This window comes from Larimichthys crocea, chromosome XI (genome assembly GCF_000972845.2).
Source record: "Larimichthys crocea isolate SSNF chromosome XI, L_crocea_2.0, whole genome shotgun sequence".
Classification (NCBI taxonomy): domain Eukaryota; kingdom Metazoa; phylum Chordata; class Actinopteri; family Sciaenidae; genus Larimichthys; species Larimichthys crocea.
Window position 1 is genome coordinate 11,728,621 of NC_040021.1, and position 16,793 is coordinate 11,745,413.

Below are 16,793 nucleotides of genomic sequence, written 5' to 3' on the forward strand. Positions count from 1 at the left end.
GAGTACATACTTGAATGAACTGCACTTTAGGCAGCAAGTAGCATGAATGTAGAGGGTGTGTGGCTCCATCTGGTGGCAGTTCACCTCACAGCTCACCACTCTGTGCTATTTACTGTCTAACCATCTATTTTGAGGAATCAATAACAGACATGCTTTAGTTAATAAAAGAAGTGTTTACATTTCTAAATCTAATTATTGCAGTCGATGGCTAAATAATCAGGCTAAAGATGTTAAAGCGGAACCTTTTCATGACCTCCATATTGACTCTGTTCATTATGATTTCACTTCTTTATGTTTCATTGCTGTGTTCTTCTTGCCCTCTTCTCTCCAGGCTCAGGCTGTGACATTAACAGTAGCCCAGGCTTTTAAAGTAGCCCTTGATCTTTGGGAGATTGCTCAGGAGGGTGAGTTTACTCAACAAAGCGAAGGTGACATTGACACAGTTCAGTAAAAGGTCTTACCTCTTAAAAAACTATTAGCGAGGGAAGCCTGTAATCCGTCTGATCTTTGATTAATCTGACTGGGAATTCTTTTGGTTTTCAAACCAAGTTTGGAGGACAGTTATTGAATGTGTTTAACTACCAAAAGAACTGGAGGGAAAATGCTTCAGTTGCTCGTCCTGACCTTCACAATCTCCAAACACCACAACCAAAGGTTCAAATACTGACGTAATTCAAACCAGATTCTGTCAGGTGCAGTTTTAAGAACTGTCCTTTTCTGTCTGCAGACAAAAGCAAGAAGGCGAGGACCTGCTGTTCTTGTGCGGCAAACAACGGGCAGTCAGAGACAACAAACCCTCAGTGTGTTCCTGCAGGTAAATTCATCTGATTTTGTCCTCATCCACAGTGTGTCTCTGCACATAAAATGTAGTTTAAACAGCAGTGATGAGATGTGATTTTATTAGTAAGATGTAAATTGGACTTTGCTTCCTCCCGCAGTCCAAAAATATGCACTTAACAGGTTAATTGGTGGCTCTAAATTGCCCGTAGGTGTGCATGTGAATGGTTGCTTTGTGTGCCTTGTGATGAACTAGCCACTTGTCCAGGGTGTACCCCGCCTCTCGGCCAAAGTCAGCTGGGACAGGCTTTAAACGAGGAAACTGGAGCCACTCTCATGTCCGTCTGTGAAACATAAAGATGGGACGTAATTAACTTAATTAACGTTTTTCATAAAGATTGGAAACAGCTAGCCTGTCTTCATCTAAAGTCCCAGCTCTTCAGAGAGTACCTAACTATCCCCCTGTCACAGTACTTACTGCTGCACTGACATGTCCTTGTCGCACCGTGTCTTGATTGTTTCCCTTTTCTGTAAGTCGCTTTGGATAAAAGCATCAGCTAAATGACTAAATGTAAATGTAATGAAGTAAAACAAAATCCTTCCATCCTACCAGCAGCTCACCAATTAAGATGTCATATTGATGATACATAGTGTGACAGCACAAGAGAGCGGTATGAAACTGGCTGATGAGAATAGTTTCCAAAATATTCCCTAAACTATAGTTGAGTTATTGGGCAAACAAGAGCTTCAGTATTTTGAACTAAAAGCAACTTTCTGGAAACCATCCTCATGTTTCCCACTTTGATAGACGTCTGTCCTCTAACAAAACATGGCACATGGGGGGCGGTCCGTAGCGTAGTGGGTTAAGCAGCCGCCCCGTGTGTGGAGGCTATAGTCCTCGCTGCAGCTGGCTCCGGCTCGAATCCCGCATCGGACGGCCATCTACTGCGTGTCATTCCCACTCTTTCTGTCTGTTTTCCTGTCTATCTTCAACTGTACTATCATTAAAAAAATAATAATAATCTTTCAAAAAAAACATGACACATGGCAAGCAGTGATGATGCTCATACAGACTACACAAAGTTAGCTCTACATGTTGGCTCAACCAACAGACGGCACATGTTGAAGCACAGAAGCTCTCACACTGATAACACTAGCATTAAAAAAAAAGTAATATTAGCATGGTTAGAGAGACTGCACATTCAAAGCAATTCAGTTTGTGTAGCCGTGACTCTCATTGAAGCTCTGAACATTTGATCATAGAGTCTGATCTTATACAATTCATTTAGCAGCGACCAAGTCGAGGCAGCTTACACTACTTCACACTTTTGTGAGGGTTTCATCCTCAGCAGGTTCTGTGGAAAAACCACAAAGCCACTTTGTGCTTTGCACCACATGAAATCCACGGCACTGACCATGTCACTGGAACTGACAGCTAATTATCCACGCAGGTATGCTTCCTGCGATAAATGCACTGAAACAACTTCACAGGTCGATCTCAGAAGCTGTTAGTCACTCACTTAAGTTTGTTTTCCTTTCTGCCCCCCTGTGTCGCTTGGAAACCAATCTGTAATTAGAAAGTTTAACTTTGTAGTCAGAGGCTTGGGTTGGAATTACAACTGCAACTGGAGTCGCTAAAAAGAGTTTGTAAGTAGATGCAGATTTGGAGTAAGTACTTTCATCCTCACAGGGACAAATTCTTCCATACCGAGGCCTCCTACAGTAATCCTCACAAACCCAACAGTTTTCAGTGAACATAAAGTGCTACGCCAGTCAGATCCATTATGACTTTAAAATGACCTCCTAATGTGCGGCACGGCAGTGAGACTTGTAATTTTGAAGTTTGACACTGACCCCCCGTCTCACACACAAATTTAACGTAGCAACGTCAATCACTTCTCACAAGCACGGAGGACAGATCACCTAATTATACGACACTCATTAATCATTCAAGGGAGCGGTAGATTTTAAGTACTTTCCAATGGCTGTGACATTTATAGGTCAAAATGTTTTCCACTCCTCAGGGGGGTCAGAGGGTCTACAAAATGAGACTTAATCACCTATTCAGTTTGTTGTTAGTTAAGATCTGGCTTTGAATTTAAAATTTGCTTCCAGCGAGAGTGGCCTGAGGACAGAGAAAAATGTGATGCGAAAGCCACGGGACGACCTCAGGAGCAGCTAGAGACGTATGAAAGTTTTACAGCGATGATTAAAATTCTGCCCGTCGCAGAGAAAGCTTGCACGTACCACATGCTGGAGCTGATGTTTCACTTCTGTGCTGCAGAGTTAAGGAAACCAAATAGGATGACTCTGTTTTTCCTCTTTGCTGTCTCACCTCCTTCCACCTTATTTCCCTGTCAACATCTCATCCACACCTTCCATCTCTTTCAGATCCAGAAGCACACAAGCCCGTCGGGATGGAGGAGAAGCTCCGGAGGCCCTTCTTCTCTGCTTCACTCAGCTCGCCCTCACCTCGTAGTAACCCTACTCGAAGGCGACCGATCAAGCATGACTCTTGGGTAGGTATCACCATCTGCTTCCAAGCTGCTGATTGGCCCACAAATAATGATTAGATCAGTTTTATGGGTTGGTGACAGATTAGCTATGATATTATTTAGGTTTGCGTTAATTCATGCACTGATGCCAAACTGGACAGCATCTCATGGTACCGATCCAATACAGGTACTGTCTTCTTCCCTGTGCACCTGACAGCATAGGGCCCATTAGAATACTTGTTTATGTAAGATAACCATAAAAGTTTTCACATCAGCTTAATAAAGTCTGTGTTTGTGCTGATAGCAGTCCCACATGTTTTTTTTATTTTAAATATTTGTCTTGTTTGGGATGTTTTCCTTTTCTTTCTACATAAATTAGACATAATACAAGCAAAACAAGATTGGTATTATTAAAGAGAAGCTGCTGCAAAGTATTGCTCATGCATTTTGGAAATGGAGTCAGAGATATTAAGAATGCTTTTGGCCAGGCTGACAGAGTACAGTAAGTTAATATATTAAACTTCCGTACTATAACAGTCCAATTGTACTTCATTTTATTTGATAACCTCTGAAGTTCATGTTAAATTTACACAAATGGGGAGAATGGCGAATTATAAAATAAAGTCTTTTCAAAGTGTTAACTCGTTTCCCTCAGTAATCTACTTCTCATTTCAAATTGGACATTGACACCTGTAATAATTTAGCTCTAACTGGAGGAACTGCATGTAGATGGTTTTTAAATAACTGTGTAAACGTTCACACTGCAGAGGCTCATCACTCACCGTCCTGATGTTCAGTTACAGATTCTCAACACTAGGTGACACCATCTTCATTAGAATATCTTTCCTACAGACTGATGTCGCACAGATTCGTCATTCGTGTTCGTTGTTACATATTTTACCTGGTTTGGAGAAATTGGAGTCAGATTTCATCAGTTAGCCCAATTTGGTCTTGTGTTACTCTCTACTGTTCGTAGTTTATAATTTGTCCACCATTGCCTTACATCAAGTTGAATTTACTGTGATTTTCTTTCACGTGTGAGTTTATTTATTAGTATCTCATAAATTAGAGGAATGCAAGGCAAGGCGGTTTAAATTGGTTTGTCTCTTGCTTGCAAAATCTGTTGCAATGAAAATTGCAAAAATTGACCCATATCCATACAGACTTCCCCATTATACATGTCATGCAATATTGCCATATAAATATTGTTTATTGAGCAGTTTTTTTAGCTCATTATATGATTTATGTGTCACTTGGACAAAATAAGTTATGACAGACAGCTGACTCAGTCAAGAGGCACAGGAGCAGAAGGATTGTAATATGAACTAATTTATGTGTGTATTGATTTATATTGTTTATGTCCCAACAGGACGTGGAGGATGGACTCGATGACGCATTCTCAAGGTAACCTTTGCATATGAAACTCTGGGGATATATTCTTTAATGTATGGAAGGAGTATGAACGGAAATAGATCACCTTTTTCTGTCGAGCAATTTTGGAAGATGGCAAGTTGCACTGTGGGTGATGGTCAGCTGTCAGCAACCTCGACCTTGACAACTTTGACAACTGACTGTTTTTGAAATTCACACATACACGATTGTTTCCTGGTGTACTAAGTCGGCCTGGAGTTCTTCCTTCAAACGTAACACGACAAATGACAGTAGTTAGTGCAGGTGTAAAGCGCTCTTGTCTTTATTAAACAAGAGCTGAATAAAATAAGACTTTTAGAGTCAAGCAGCTGTCCGCTCTAATTAAGGCAAAATAAATAGCCATTTCACACAGTTGGATTTGTACAACACTCGTGTCATGTAGTTAAAAAAGCTCAGTTTTGACTCCTAAAACCCAAAAGTGATTTGTAGTCTTTAAACGATGGTTCCCTCAGCTTAAAAACAATTATATTATATCAAAATGTCTTATTAGTCTGTAATCTTTTTTTCTTTTCTTTCTTTTTTTTTTTTACTGGCAGCCATGGGATTTACAGAAAGATCCTCACAAGCTAACACAAAAATAAAGTATAATCCCACAAGAAAATGAATATTGATCCTTCCATTTTGGCCACGTTTAATCATCTATTGTTGTTACCAAACTATGTATATTCAACATAGAAGAATGGCAAAACACAAGTTGCATTAATCCACTTTGATCAGATATTTATACATTTATCTCGGTGTACTCTGTATTCAGATTCTGATATCTAAAAAATATTTGATGAACTCTATCTAATCATCAAGCAAAGGAGCCTCTGGTTTTATCTGTCTACAAATTATGACCAAAGTCCTCCAGCTTTAGAGGTTATCACTTGTGAGGTATTGCATAGGTGCAGGATATTGTCTCTATAAGAGACTGGAGTTCTGAATACCTCTTCTCCTGTGCACATTAAGTTCTAAAACCAGAATATATGATATGATTTAGCATTTTTCATCTCTCCAACATTCTGAGTTAGTTGTTTTGTGTCACATCTGTGGAGAACGAATCAAAGAACTCAAATCTCAATAAGGAAACGTGTCTTCCTCTGTATTCCACAAACCTTATATGAGATCTCCACAGGGAAAACTCTGTTACTTCCCTCGTCCTATTTTTCTTCAATATGAAGTGCCTCCTCTGATTTTCTATTTAAAAACAGGTTTATATACTGACATCATTTTTGTATTATAGTCAGAGTCAGAAGCAGATATGAAGATTTTTGTTATACCTTCCTACCAAATGAATGTCTTCTGGGATTGTTCTAAAATAGTGACACATATGGAGGAATCTAGGGAAAACTTGCTGTTCTAAATGCTGTTCTTCCCCCACAGTCCTAAAAAGTATAAAGTATTATAAGCTGTAATACATTTCCTTTCCCAAAAATTCAATCTTTTTTTATCAGATCAGGATAAAAATCAAAGACTCGTTATCTTAACAGCTTGGATTAACTGTAAATGTTGGATAAACTTGCTTTAGGTATATATACAGCCAGATATTTAAATGTATCTGTGTACCTTTTCTGCCATAGCCTTAGATAATTAAAAGGAGGTACTCTTTGATGTGTTGAGTTTATGGCCAGACATTCAGCCACATTCGTCTGAGCAAGACATCCGTTTACAGTTTTGTTCCTGGTATACAGTCGAAACCCCTTTTTATATTGTGATTCTGATGAATCCATTGACCCAGAGTGTGGCTGAATAAATATGGCAGCCACAGAAATGAGACGACACATCCTTGTCAGCATCCCCATTGTAGAGTAAAGCAGTGAGGTCCCAGTTTACTTTAACTCTGGCTGTTGATTTATCATCTAAGCCCGCAGTATATCCACATTTGTATAAGACTTTATATAACTTTCAGGCATCTAGGCTAATCAGGACTGATCTTATATAACTTGCCTTATTCTATTTGTCTTTTAAGCCTCTGTGTTATAAGAGCTGTGAACACACCATAATCTACATTTAGTACACACAAATTATCACACTCCACGCCCTCCTTAGGAATAAGGTAAATTCTCAAATAGCACAGATCTTTATTAATATTGGTGTTAATTAATGTATCCCTCCTCACTTTGTATCATGTCTGCTTCTAGTCCTGTAATAGCCTAATTAATCTTTTCACCTTTAAGGAAATAGTTGAAGCAAGACAAATTTCAGAAAATCATGTGGCACAAACCAAAAGGTAGCAGTGTGTTAATCAATAAAATGATTTTCCTGTTTTGTTGATGTTTTTATGATGGAGGGCTGTGAACCATATTTCAAAATGTAATATTATAAATCAATGTGTAATAATGCATGCGTGAATAATCTGCTGTGAGCACTAAACCGACTATAGACATCATGTGTAACTAGCGAGGTGTCTTGTGTCACTCTCCAGCCACTGCAGACAGTCGTAATGACTTCCTTTGCTGCCAGCATGATCACCACCTCTCCTGACGGATCTGTCAGGAGTACAGTGACTGAAGTCAGAAAGTGCACTCTGCAGCTCATCAGCACTTTATCGCTCAAGTGGGACGGCAATGCAACACTTTTTTTATTTTCCTTGAAAGTGTGACAGTCTGTGAAATTGTCATTTCATGGCCGCGAGATGCCTCCGGAGAGAGTAAAATGTCTCGCAGGTAGAACGCGGGACTTGATGGGTGTGATATACTGACATACGGTTGTGCTCATAAAGAGGGTGATATATTTCAGATTTTGCGTTGCAGTCTACTTACATACACACACATGGCACACTGTTTTCTAGCTCAAAACTCTCTGATAATGCCCCTCCATACACAACACACTGTTAGAAATGTAGGTCAAACAGTCCAGTGAGTGTCTGAGCCCTCTGCATGGCTTTCCATTTCCCTCATACAACCCGCTGATACATGTGTACGTGTCCTGCAGTGCTGTATTATCCCTCCATAAAAAAGAGGAGGGCAGCTCATTAAGTTCTGTTGCCTGCGGCTAATAGATCTGTTTGTTATGTTGGAGCGTGAAAACACTTAAAGTCAAATGCGTAAATGAGAGGGAGAGTTTCGCCGGCTAGGCGAGGAGGGAGATCAGAAGAGAGAGGCAGCTCATCGCTGAGGATGATCTCAGCAGGGACGAGAAAACACTGACCTCAAATTGTCAAGTGGAGGAAGGTAGAACACAGAGAGGCATCCAAATCTGACATCCCGGAGAAAATGCTTAAGGATTTGGGAGTGTTGGAGCAGACCCTCCTCTGAAGAGGTCAGCACGCGTGTCAGGCTCTACTGTGGCTGTGCATGAATAGTGGATAAGATCCTGTCCTGAAACATGACTGTGGATCCGTCATGGCTGTCACACCTCCTCAGTGATACATGTGACTTACAGCGTATCAGCAGAGGAGGGTCATGGTCTCTGTCTTATTGAATTTTCAGGGGTCACACGTTTGTCTATAGTGAATCCCTGAAAGATAGACAAAACATCTTACCAATTTGGCAACACATAAGCAGAAGATAGTGTACATAAACGTACAAGGCGACTTACAACAGTGTTATTTTTTTGTGTTTGAAAAGGTTGTGCTTTATCCAGTGTTACAGCATTAGATTTAGCTCTGCTAAGCAGTAAATCAAGGTTTCAAGCTATCATGGGAGCTTACTTATCCTGTTTACATTTTGTTTCCCAGCCTCAGCTATGAACTGTCTGGTCTTTAACAACATTGCCCTTCTTTAAAAGCTTTGCATGGCTTATAAAATAAAAGGAATTACTTGTTGACACACACATTTGAAAATGATGTAAAAGGCATAGTTTTTATCTTTTTAGGTTTGGTGTGTGTTGGCCATCTCTACTGCACAGAAAGCTGCTGTCATATCTTCATAGTTTTTGCCTCTTAACAGTCTGTGTTAGTCTGTGAGTTGGTGTTTAGCCTCTAGGGGTTGCTAGAAGTGCTTTATAGTCTTCTAACTCTAATTCTGAGGTACAACTGATGCAGCCCAACCAACGTCTGTGGAATCATTTTTAATTAACTGTATCAATGCAGGTCAGAGTTTATCTGTAATTGTTGCAATAGTTATTCAAGTGGAGGCTCAGTGCTTACAACCAGGCCAATTTGGTGCTGACAACTATTGGCCTCAACTTCAGTTGAAACGGGTTTAATTTGAATGGCTTGACTTGAATTAAAGTTGACATTGGAGTTGAAATTATGCAACTGTTGGCTTGGTACTGAAGTACTTGAATAATTAAATCTCATCTTAATGTGACATGTTCCTTTTTTTAATTTTAAGCAGCTTTCTGTGTTTCTTTTTTATGCATGGTGGAGCAGAGACACCGTATGCTGCTCATAGTCATAGCTGGTGCTCTTTCTATGAACCGTCTCTACTTCAGAGTTAGTAGTATCTGAACAAATCTTAATCTTTACTATTGAGCCACGTAGTCATGGTTTTCTCTGTTTTCTACCTGGCATGCAGCAACATGGAAGTAGACGAGATGGACACGGGTAAGTCATATGACCAGTGTGTTGTTTACATGCTTTGTATTGCAAGTTGTATGAGGCCTTATGTTTACATTTCAACTCTTTTGTCTGCCATATATATTCGGATTCAAACCCTGGGCTTCCACAGCAACGACTGAGCCTTCGCACATGGGGCGGCTGCTCTACCAACTGAGCTAAACACCTCCCCTTGTCTGCTATATTTCAACACTGAAACAGAGATCCTTGGACCACATTTAACTTATTCATCCTGTTGAATGCATCTAGATTATAAACAAAGTGGGACATATACCGTAGTTTTGGAAACATTCCTGCATCCTCAAGTATTGGGGTTTCGGTTAGGACATGCCCCCCACAGTCCTGGAGCTGAGCTGCTCATTTTTACCGGATTCTGACACCTTATTTCATAAAGTTGTCGATATAATCATTCAAATTTGGCTGGGTGGTTAATAACACTTTCTTCTTTGGGCTGACAAACTCCGTCAACTGCACGTCATGAACTTGAATAATTTCATCCATTTCATTAGAAATAAATAACTTGTGTTCACATTACACTCTGTGTGTTTGCTCCCACATCCGTTGAGTCATTCCAACATCCTCTGTGTGTCCTTGATTCATTGTATCCTTTCTTCCGTCAGTTTTAAACCTTTGCATATGCTGTGAACCCTTTTCACAAATACATATGTAGCAATATTACTTTCCTCTCTTCCTCTCTTTGTGTCTCTGTCAGACTGGCCGAGTCCCGCTCCGAACCCGTCTCTGACGATGCAGCTTTGAGTCCCCAGGAGGTCTCCGAGGATAATCTGTTATGCAACAATGATTTTGAATAACACACACCGGCAATATCTGCTCGACACCGCAGAAATTAAACGGAAATCATACCACGGCACCAAGACCAACAAAAAAAACCAACAAAACAACATTCAGCACTTGAACAGACAGCTAAACATTCACGCTTCTCAGTGCACAACCCGAATCAGAGATGATCTATTTGATATTCTTCAGCTGCTGCAGAGAAGCAGCCAGAATGAATACCCTGATATTATTATAAACTGCTTTTTCTGTGAATGCTGCCAGTCAGCGCTTACTTGACTCGAGTGTAAACAGCCATTTCCTGCTATATTCAAATTCCTACAAACTGTCAGGTGAAAAACGATGCACAGTGTGCAACACATCACTGCAAAGCAAGCAAGGCTGACACATTTCTACTCAAAGATGTTCTCTTGGAAGATGTTTGGATGAATACTATGTCCTCCTTTTAATCTAAATTTGTAAAAAGAAAAAAACTTTCCCATGTGGTTCAACTTCTGATGAAGATTTTTCTCGGCATCAAGAAGTCCAGTGTGTATATAAAGCTGGCATCTCTTTCTAAAAATATGAAAGCTCTCTGATCCTGATGTTTGCTTGATGGACTAACGGCTGCCAGTCTCTGTAGGGATTCCAGTTGTCATCAGCAAAAATGGTACAAATCCTTAATCATGTTACTGGATGAATTATACATCCATCGTTCAGTTTGTTGTGCTGATTCAAGCAGTGAAACAGCATGTGATACAGACATGCTGTGCCATGTCATCTTTTTATTAATTGCAACATAAATATGTTGGGGGGGAAAAAAGGCAAGTATAAATACTGGAAAATAAGGAAATGTTTGTGAAAGATACCAACAAATAAAACATAAGTTTTTTTTGTTTTTGTTTTTTTTCTTGCTAAAACTTCCCAACAAATTTGGGGAGACAGAATTTAGTACGCCTGTTTTTATCCCACACTTTCTGCTTCTGTATCTGCTGAGGAAGAGGATGAGGTGTAGCTGTAATATTGAAGGTCAAGAATAAACCTTGAAACTGGAGTTTAGTTTTTGCTCTATAGTGTAAGACATTTACAGTTACTTTTTCATTCAGTGTCATTATTGGGGGTAACGCAGTGCATTCAGTAGTAGCTTAGGGACCGTCAGGTAATGCACTTGACTAAGAACTACAGTTTGACATTTAAAAAGGTACTCCAGTGATTTTAGTATCGCACTTTCATAAAGTGGTGTGCTTAAAAGCTATTCGCAAAATGTGATAGAAATTGAAGCATAGCGGCAAAGATATCCTCCTATTAGTATGGGCCAAGCTCCAAAAACACACAATCCTGCATTTCCCATAATACAGTTTAACAACAACAATCCTAAACACCCACGTATTTCAAACTTAACACTTTTAGTTTGTCAGACAGGCACTGTGTTAAAAAAAACATAACTATGACATCATCGGGGTTATTTTTTTGAGACTTTGTCACGCTCCCTCAGGATGTATTCACAAGCTGAGTAATACTAATCATGATGATGGTTAAGACACTCCAACAATTAATTAATTAATAATCCATTGATAACCTTTGCTTGATGTTAACGTCAATAGAATCTCCGTTCTTATAACAAGATTGTGTTTGCACTAAAAGGCAACTTTTCTTGGACTGACGTAACCTCTAACAATCAGTTTCAGCGCTGTCGTACTTGAACATGGCTTATGTAACCAAAATTTACATCCTGTCATCTCTTCATTCAGTCTGCTGTACATAAGGATGATGTTACTGTTGAAGAATAGCGACAGTGTAGGATTATGAAGACAACCGTATGGACAGGCCAAACTATTAGAGAACAGAAACCTATTTCCATATGCCGTATTTTTTCTATGTCAGAGCTGTGTAATTTATGTACGCATATTGTATGATTCTAAATGAAGTAGGATTAATAGAATCAGGGCTTCAAACAAGTGTTTTTTCAAACATAATTATGACTTGTTGAGATGTGAATGTGTAGATGCTTGTATGTTTTGCATTAGGTTAGATGATTTGTAAATGTAATTGTGGTTTTTATTACTGCAGGAATTGCTTTATTTTTTCTAAATAGCCATTAGTAACCAACGTACAGAATACAGTTATAAATTATCCTATTCTTAAGTCAGTGACCATCTGTTACATCAATCGACGCAGTTCACATTTTTCATCTCTTGTCTGCAATCTGTGCCACAAAACATGTCCTTCGTCCCAAATCTTATAATAGACTAGTTGCTGCTCTGCTCAGATTCAGCAAATTATTTTTATCCACAGCTCAGATGACGCGCACTGTCAAGAGAATATTATAATGTGCCTCGGTCTGGCTGAAGTGGTCTTTCTCTCTGTATTCATGGCATCATGACTGAGTATCATTGTGATGGCAGGAGGCGGGAGGTAGCGGGCGGCTCTGTGTTGTTGTCATGACACCCGCTGCCGAATAATTGGATGGCTTATCAGGTTACGCCATGAAGCTTAATTGCATTGTTTCATTCCTGACTGGCTGATATAGCAGCTCCACTGCATATTTAAAGGGAGCACTGTACTGTTTGGATATCACAAATATCCCACGTAACCACTGAGCCATGTTTTCATTTTAGTATTGACTGAAGTTCAAGGTCAGCAGAGAAAATGAAGTGTTGTCATTTTGCCTTAGACTTTTCCTCACGAGTAGAAATTCTTTCTTTCTTTCTTCTTTTTTTTTTTTTGCAACATTTTGTCACCTTTTATGCTCCGTCATTGACTGACCGATTGATTCGTGTTTAGATGTTTCCGTATCCGCAGATTCAGTGCTATTGAGTGATATTTGGAGATGGGCTGATGTCCAGGAGCTCTCAGACTCAGAATTGGATTTCAATAATGACAACCAACAACATAAGAATTTTGAAGCACACGTTTTGTAGAGGTTAAGTTGTTTCTACACAGCTAAACCACAAACTGCACTATTAGATATTACACTTAGATATAGTCTTCATGCTGTATTCGCCCTTCTTAATAGAGATTTAGCCAATATAATTAACATTTACAGCCAAACCCCACTGGATCCTTATTTAGAATTCATTAATCCATGCATAAATTATATGACTGTGTGAATCGATCTAGTTGACTGTACAGGTATGTAGGCAGTATACCGTATACAGCAGAATGATGTGGCCAGATTCTCAGTAAATCTCAGCGGTTCTTTGGTGCAGCCAAGAAATGGGAGGGGAGGCGAGCGTAGAGAAGAAAAGGGGAGGCAGACCCACACTTGGAGGTATAACATGCCAATTTGAGTCTGGAGTGCACTGAATACAAATCAGCCTGTGAAGGTTTTGAGGCCAGAACACATCTAAGGCTTGTAAAAAAAAATAAGATCTTCAACTGGAAAAGGGGGAAATTGTCAGATAAGCTATTATTACCCAAATTTACCACTGACGTTTACAGTATCGGTTTACTTTTCAAAGAAGGTGCTTATTTTCTATCTATGCAATGTGGGTTTCCAACAGTGTTGTGATATTATGACAATAGCAATTTGTGTAAATACTACATGCAGTTGTCCTAAATGATGTAAAAGATTTGTACAGAATTTGGAAACTGTGATGGTTTGTTACATATTTATGCATAATAAAAAGACTTTGTACAAAAACTGAATTGCACTCCGTTGTTACAGAATATTAGAAGGCTTCTTGCAATCAAAGCAAATTCAGTCATACCACAGTTTAAAAGAGAAGATCTAGATTAAGTTTATTGATCCCTCAATGGGGAAATTCTTTTAGATTTTTATAGGCCTGAAATACAACCAAGCAAAGGGCTTATAGACTTGCAGATGTGGGAAGATGAACAGCCACGTAGCTGCGACCTTAGAGCAGTTGGTTGTTCGGTACTGTACCTTGCTTCAAGGGCACCTCACTAATGCCCAGTAAGTGAACTGGCACCTCTCCAGCAACCAATACGCACTCCATACTGTGGTCCCTGTTGCACTTGAACTCCCAAGCCTCCAGTTCCCAAGACGAGTCTCTGCAGACCCCACTGTCGCCCCCAAAAACAAGGATACAGTTTGTGCAAGCCATGATGATTGCAATGTATCTTTTACTGCAAATCATTCTGCAATTGCTCTACAAACAGCCACAGCTCAGTGTGCAGACAAACCAAAATCAAACATTTAAAGGACCACGATGAGTCTAATCACGAAACTGTTATGTACGGTTTATCTCTCAACCATTTTCCACCTGACTGTGGTCGATCCAGACCAAGGACATTCTCTTGTCTGCTTGTCTGACTCTGTCTCATTGATATCTCTATTCACTCAGCCCACTGCTCAAACCTCATTGAAAACACAAAAGAATACACTGGATGCAGATGTTGTTGTCTCATAATATTTTGTATTATTTCCATGTGAACTTTCATGCCGGAATTGAAATATTTATGCACCACATGATGATCTTAAACCATTTTATTTGTCCCAGCATATAAATGTTTGCAGCTTGTGTATAAGAATACATTCTGTAATCAAGGCAATTCAGTTTCAGGTACAATTAATATTTGTATAGCTGTACATGGAACTTGTTAGAAATATTTATCACACTGCCAAACATAAAATTAAGAATAAATAAAAAAGTCACATCACATTTATAAAAAGGTGCTTTAAAAATGAATTATTTATGTTGCACCTGGAAACCTTCACAGAGAAGGAGTCAAGAGTTTGGGTAAGAGCTTATTTCCACCATATTTTTGCTGCTGTAAAACCCTAATCAAATATGTGTGTGTGCTTCTGTGAGATGAGAGCAATCTGTGAGTGTTTGTTTAGCCTGATGACTGTTTATGGAGGTATGCAAATATCATTTTAATTTATTAAGACGTGGTTGCCGCAGCATGGCAGGGTGCCTCCAATCCTCGTTATCAGACTGCGCAGCGCCAACAGAGGAGTTTAAAAAGTAGCAGAACCTTAAAGTCTGCTGACTTTTCACTTTGAACAGGTGTAAATACAAATGACTACTCATTATTCATAGAGTAAATTTAAAAAAATACATTATTTATTTCAAATTTATCAACAACTGTCTACTTTTCCCAGCCTGCGGGGAGGTATGTAGTAAGTTGGAACCTCAGCAGCCATCTAAAGTTTGGTTTCTAATCCTGGACTTTACTATCCAGAAAACTTGACCGACCGACCTGTCTTAAATCAAAGAGTCTGTGGAGTAGCTGGCCTGTCTTCAGGAAAGAGGTCAGCCTGCAGTGAGCACAAATGAAAAGCTGTAGAATGCTGTTGTATGCTGCTCCCGTGCACTGTGTCGACAACAATGTTCACAGTTTTAGGTTTTAACATGCCGTTGCTTTGTTTTGATTAGTATTTACTAGGCTGACTGGAGATGCTGAGTCAATGACAAGAGACTGCCTGCTTCTCTCCACTTCATCTTTTTTTTTTTTTTTTTTCTGCTCTCCTTGCTGATCTTTGGCAGATCTGAGCTCACTGCAAACAGACTACCTGCACGTCACGTCAGCAGAGTGCATCACCACCAGTCAAATCTTCATGGGCAAATTGTAGTTGATTTTTATTTTTATTTTTTTAAACTTTGTGGTGCTGTTTTGATGAAATAATACGAATAAGAAAAATGAATTGGATGACTTTACATTTTTTTGCCCTGCAGTTAAAAGCAGCCCAGTCATCGTTTGGCATCCTAAGCATTGACCCAAACCACCTCTGGCCTAGACATTATTATGTTAGATAAGGTGAAAGAAAACAACTGCTCTCACTCTCTACTTCAGGAATTCTTGTTTAACTTTGGAGTAATATGTTAATTTACAGTGTCTAATTTGTGCATTTGTGTCCTGGGATCTGCGACTGAGCAGCTCTTTCCGTAGTCTAGTTTCATAACCTCATAATAAGTTGCTAATTGACTATTTAACACAAATTTGAACTGGCTAATTACGCACTGCTGATAAGATGTTCCATGCTTCCCTAACGTCCCAATGTTGTGTCGGTAATGGTCGTTTGATACTGAGAATCTGTGGAGGTCAGATACGCTAAGGTCTAAGTGAGAAAGTGGCATATGGAGGGCAATAACCTGCAAGTGCTGTGAATATGTTCTATTGTAGTCAGAAGTATGACTGTGCAGGTCATTTAGTACAGAGCTCTGAACCATCTGAAGTCTAGTTTCTGTGATATATTCGCAGTGTTAAAGTGCTATGAATAACAGAAAGAGGATAAATTGCTACATTTATAAAAAAAATTAAAAAAATAGGATTTTAGGACACGCACTAGCAGCAGTTTAACTTCAACAAACCTTATATCTCTGAAAAACATAGTGACAGCATACCATAGCGGCCTCATTAAACATAACCAGTAATAGGCCGGCATACATTTTTACTTCTATTTGAATGTCATGCCTTCTTGTCCATCTGTTTCTGCACCATTACTCAAGTAGAAATATATACAGAATAAAAAAAAGAGAGCAGAGCAGAGGAGGCTGCTAATATTGCAATGTATTTATAGATGGAGTATATACTTGGATCTCTGAATCACATTTAAAAAGTAACCAAAGGCTTATTTCAGTCACAGCAACAGCTCATAAATCACCTCAACAATTTATAGAAAGAAGTCTGCAGCTCTGCACTCAGACAGAGTTAAAAAAAACAAACAGTGTGTTCAATATTAATTATTAATCACTGGGACGCTGTAATCACTTTCTATTTTAAGACCAGCTGCACTCTTAGATACCTAAGTGTAATTATCGTTTGATTGGGAACATTCTGGTGTAAAGGCCAGGTGAAGTGTCTTGTTGAATTTAGTTCATTAAAGCACTGTAACACTCCGTCTTATCTCAGAATGTCTCGTTCGA

At 39.3% G+C, this 16,793-nt stretch overlaps 1 protein-coding gene across 6 annotated transcripts in view; it reads left to right on the plus strand.

Annotated features, from left to right (window-relative positions):
* si:dkey-71h2.2 (low density lipoprotein receptor adapter protein 1) overlaps positions 1 to 16,793 on the plus strand; it is a 78,378-nt gene that overhangs the window by 30,689 nt on the left and 30,896 nt on the right. For 2 of the 6 annotated variants that reach the window (XR_003463176.1, XM_027284109.1), the window contains exons 5-8: positions 332 to 404; positions 728 to 814; positions 3,169 to 3,296; positions 4,642 to 4,676. Coding sequence is in view for 4 of the 6 variants with exons in the window: in XM_027284109.1 (XP_027139910.1) it covers positions 332 to 404; positions 728 to 814; positions 3,169 to 3,296; positions 4,642 to 4,676 (323 nt within the window). In the remaining 2 variants the exon portion in view is untranslated. Of the gene's footprint in view, positions 1 to 331; positions 405 to 727; positions 815 to 3,168; positions 3,297 to 4,641; positions 4,677 to 5,239; positions 5,305 to 7,110; positions 9,175 to 9,898; positions 13,317 to 16,793 lie in introns of those variants that run through there. The other 4 variants (XR_003463177.1, XM_010735278.3, XM_027284110.1 and 1 more) reach the window with 4 other exon arrangements.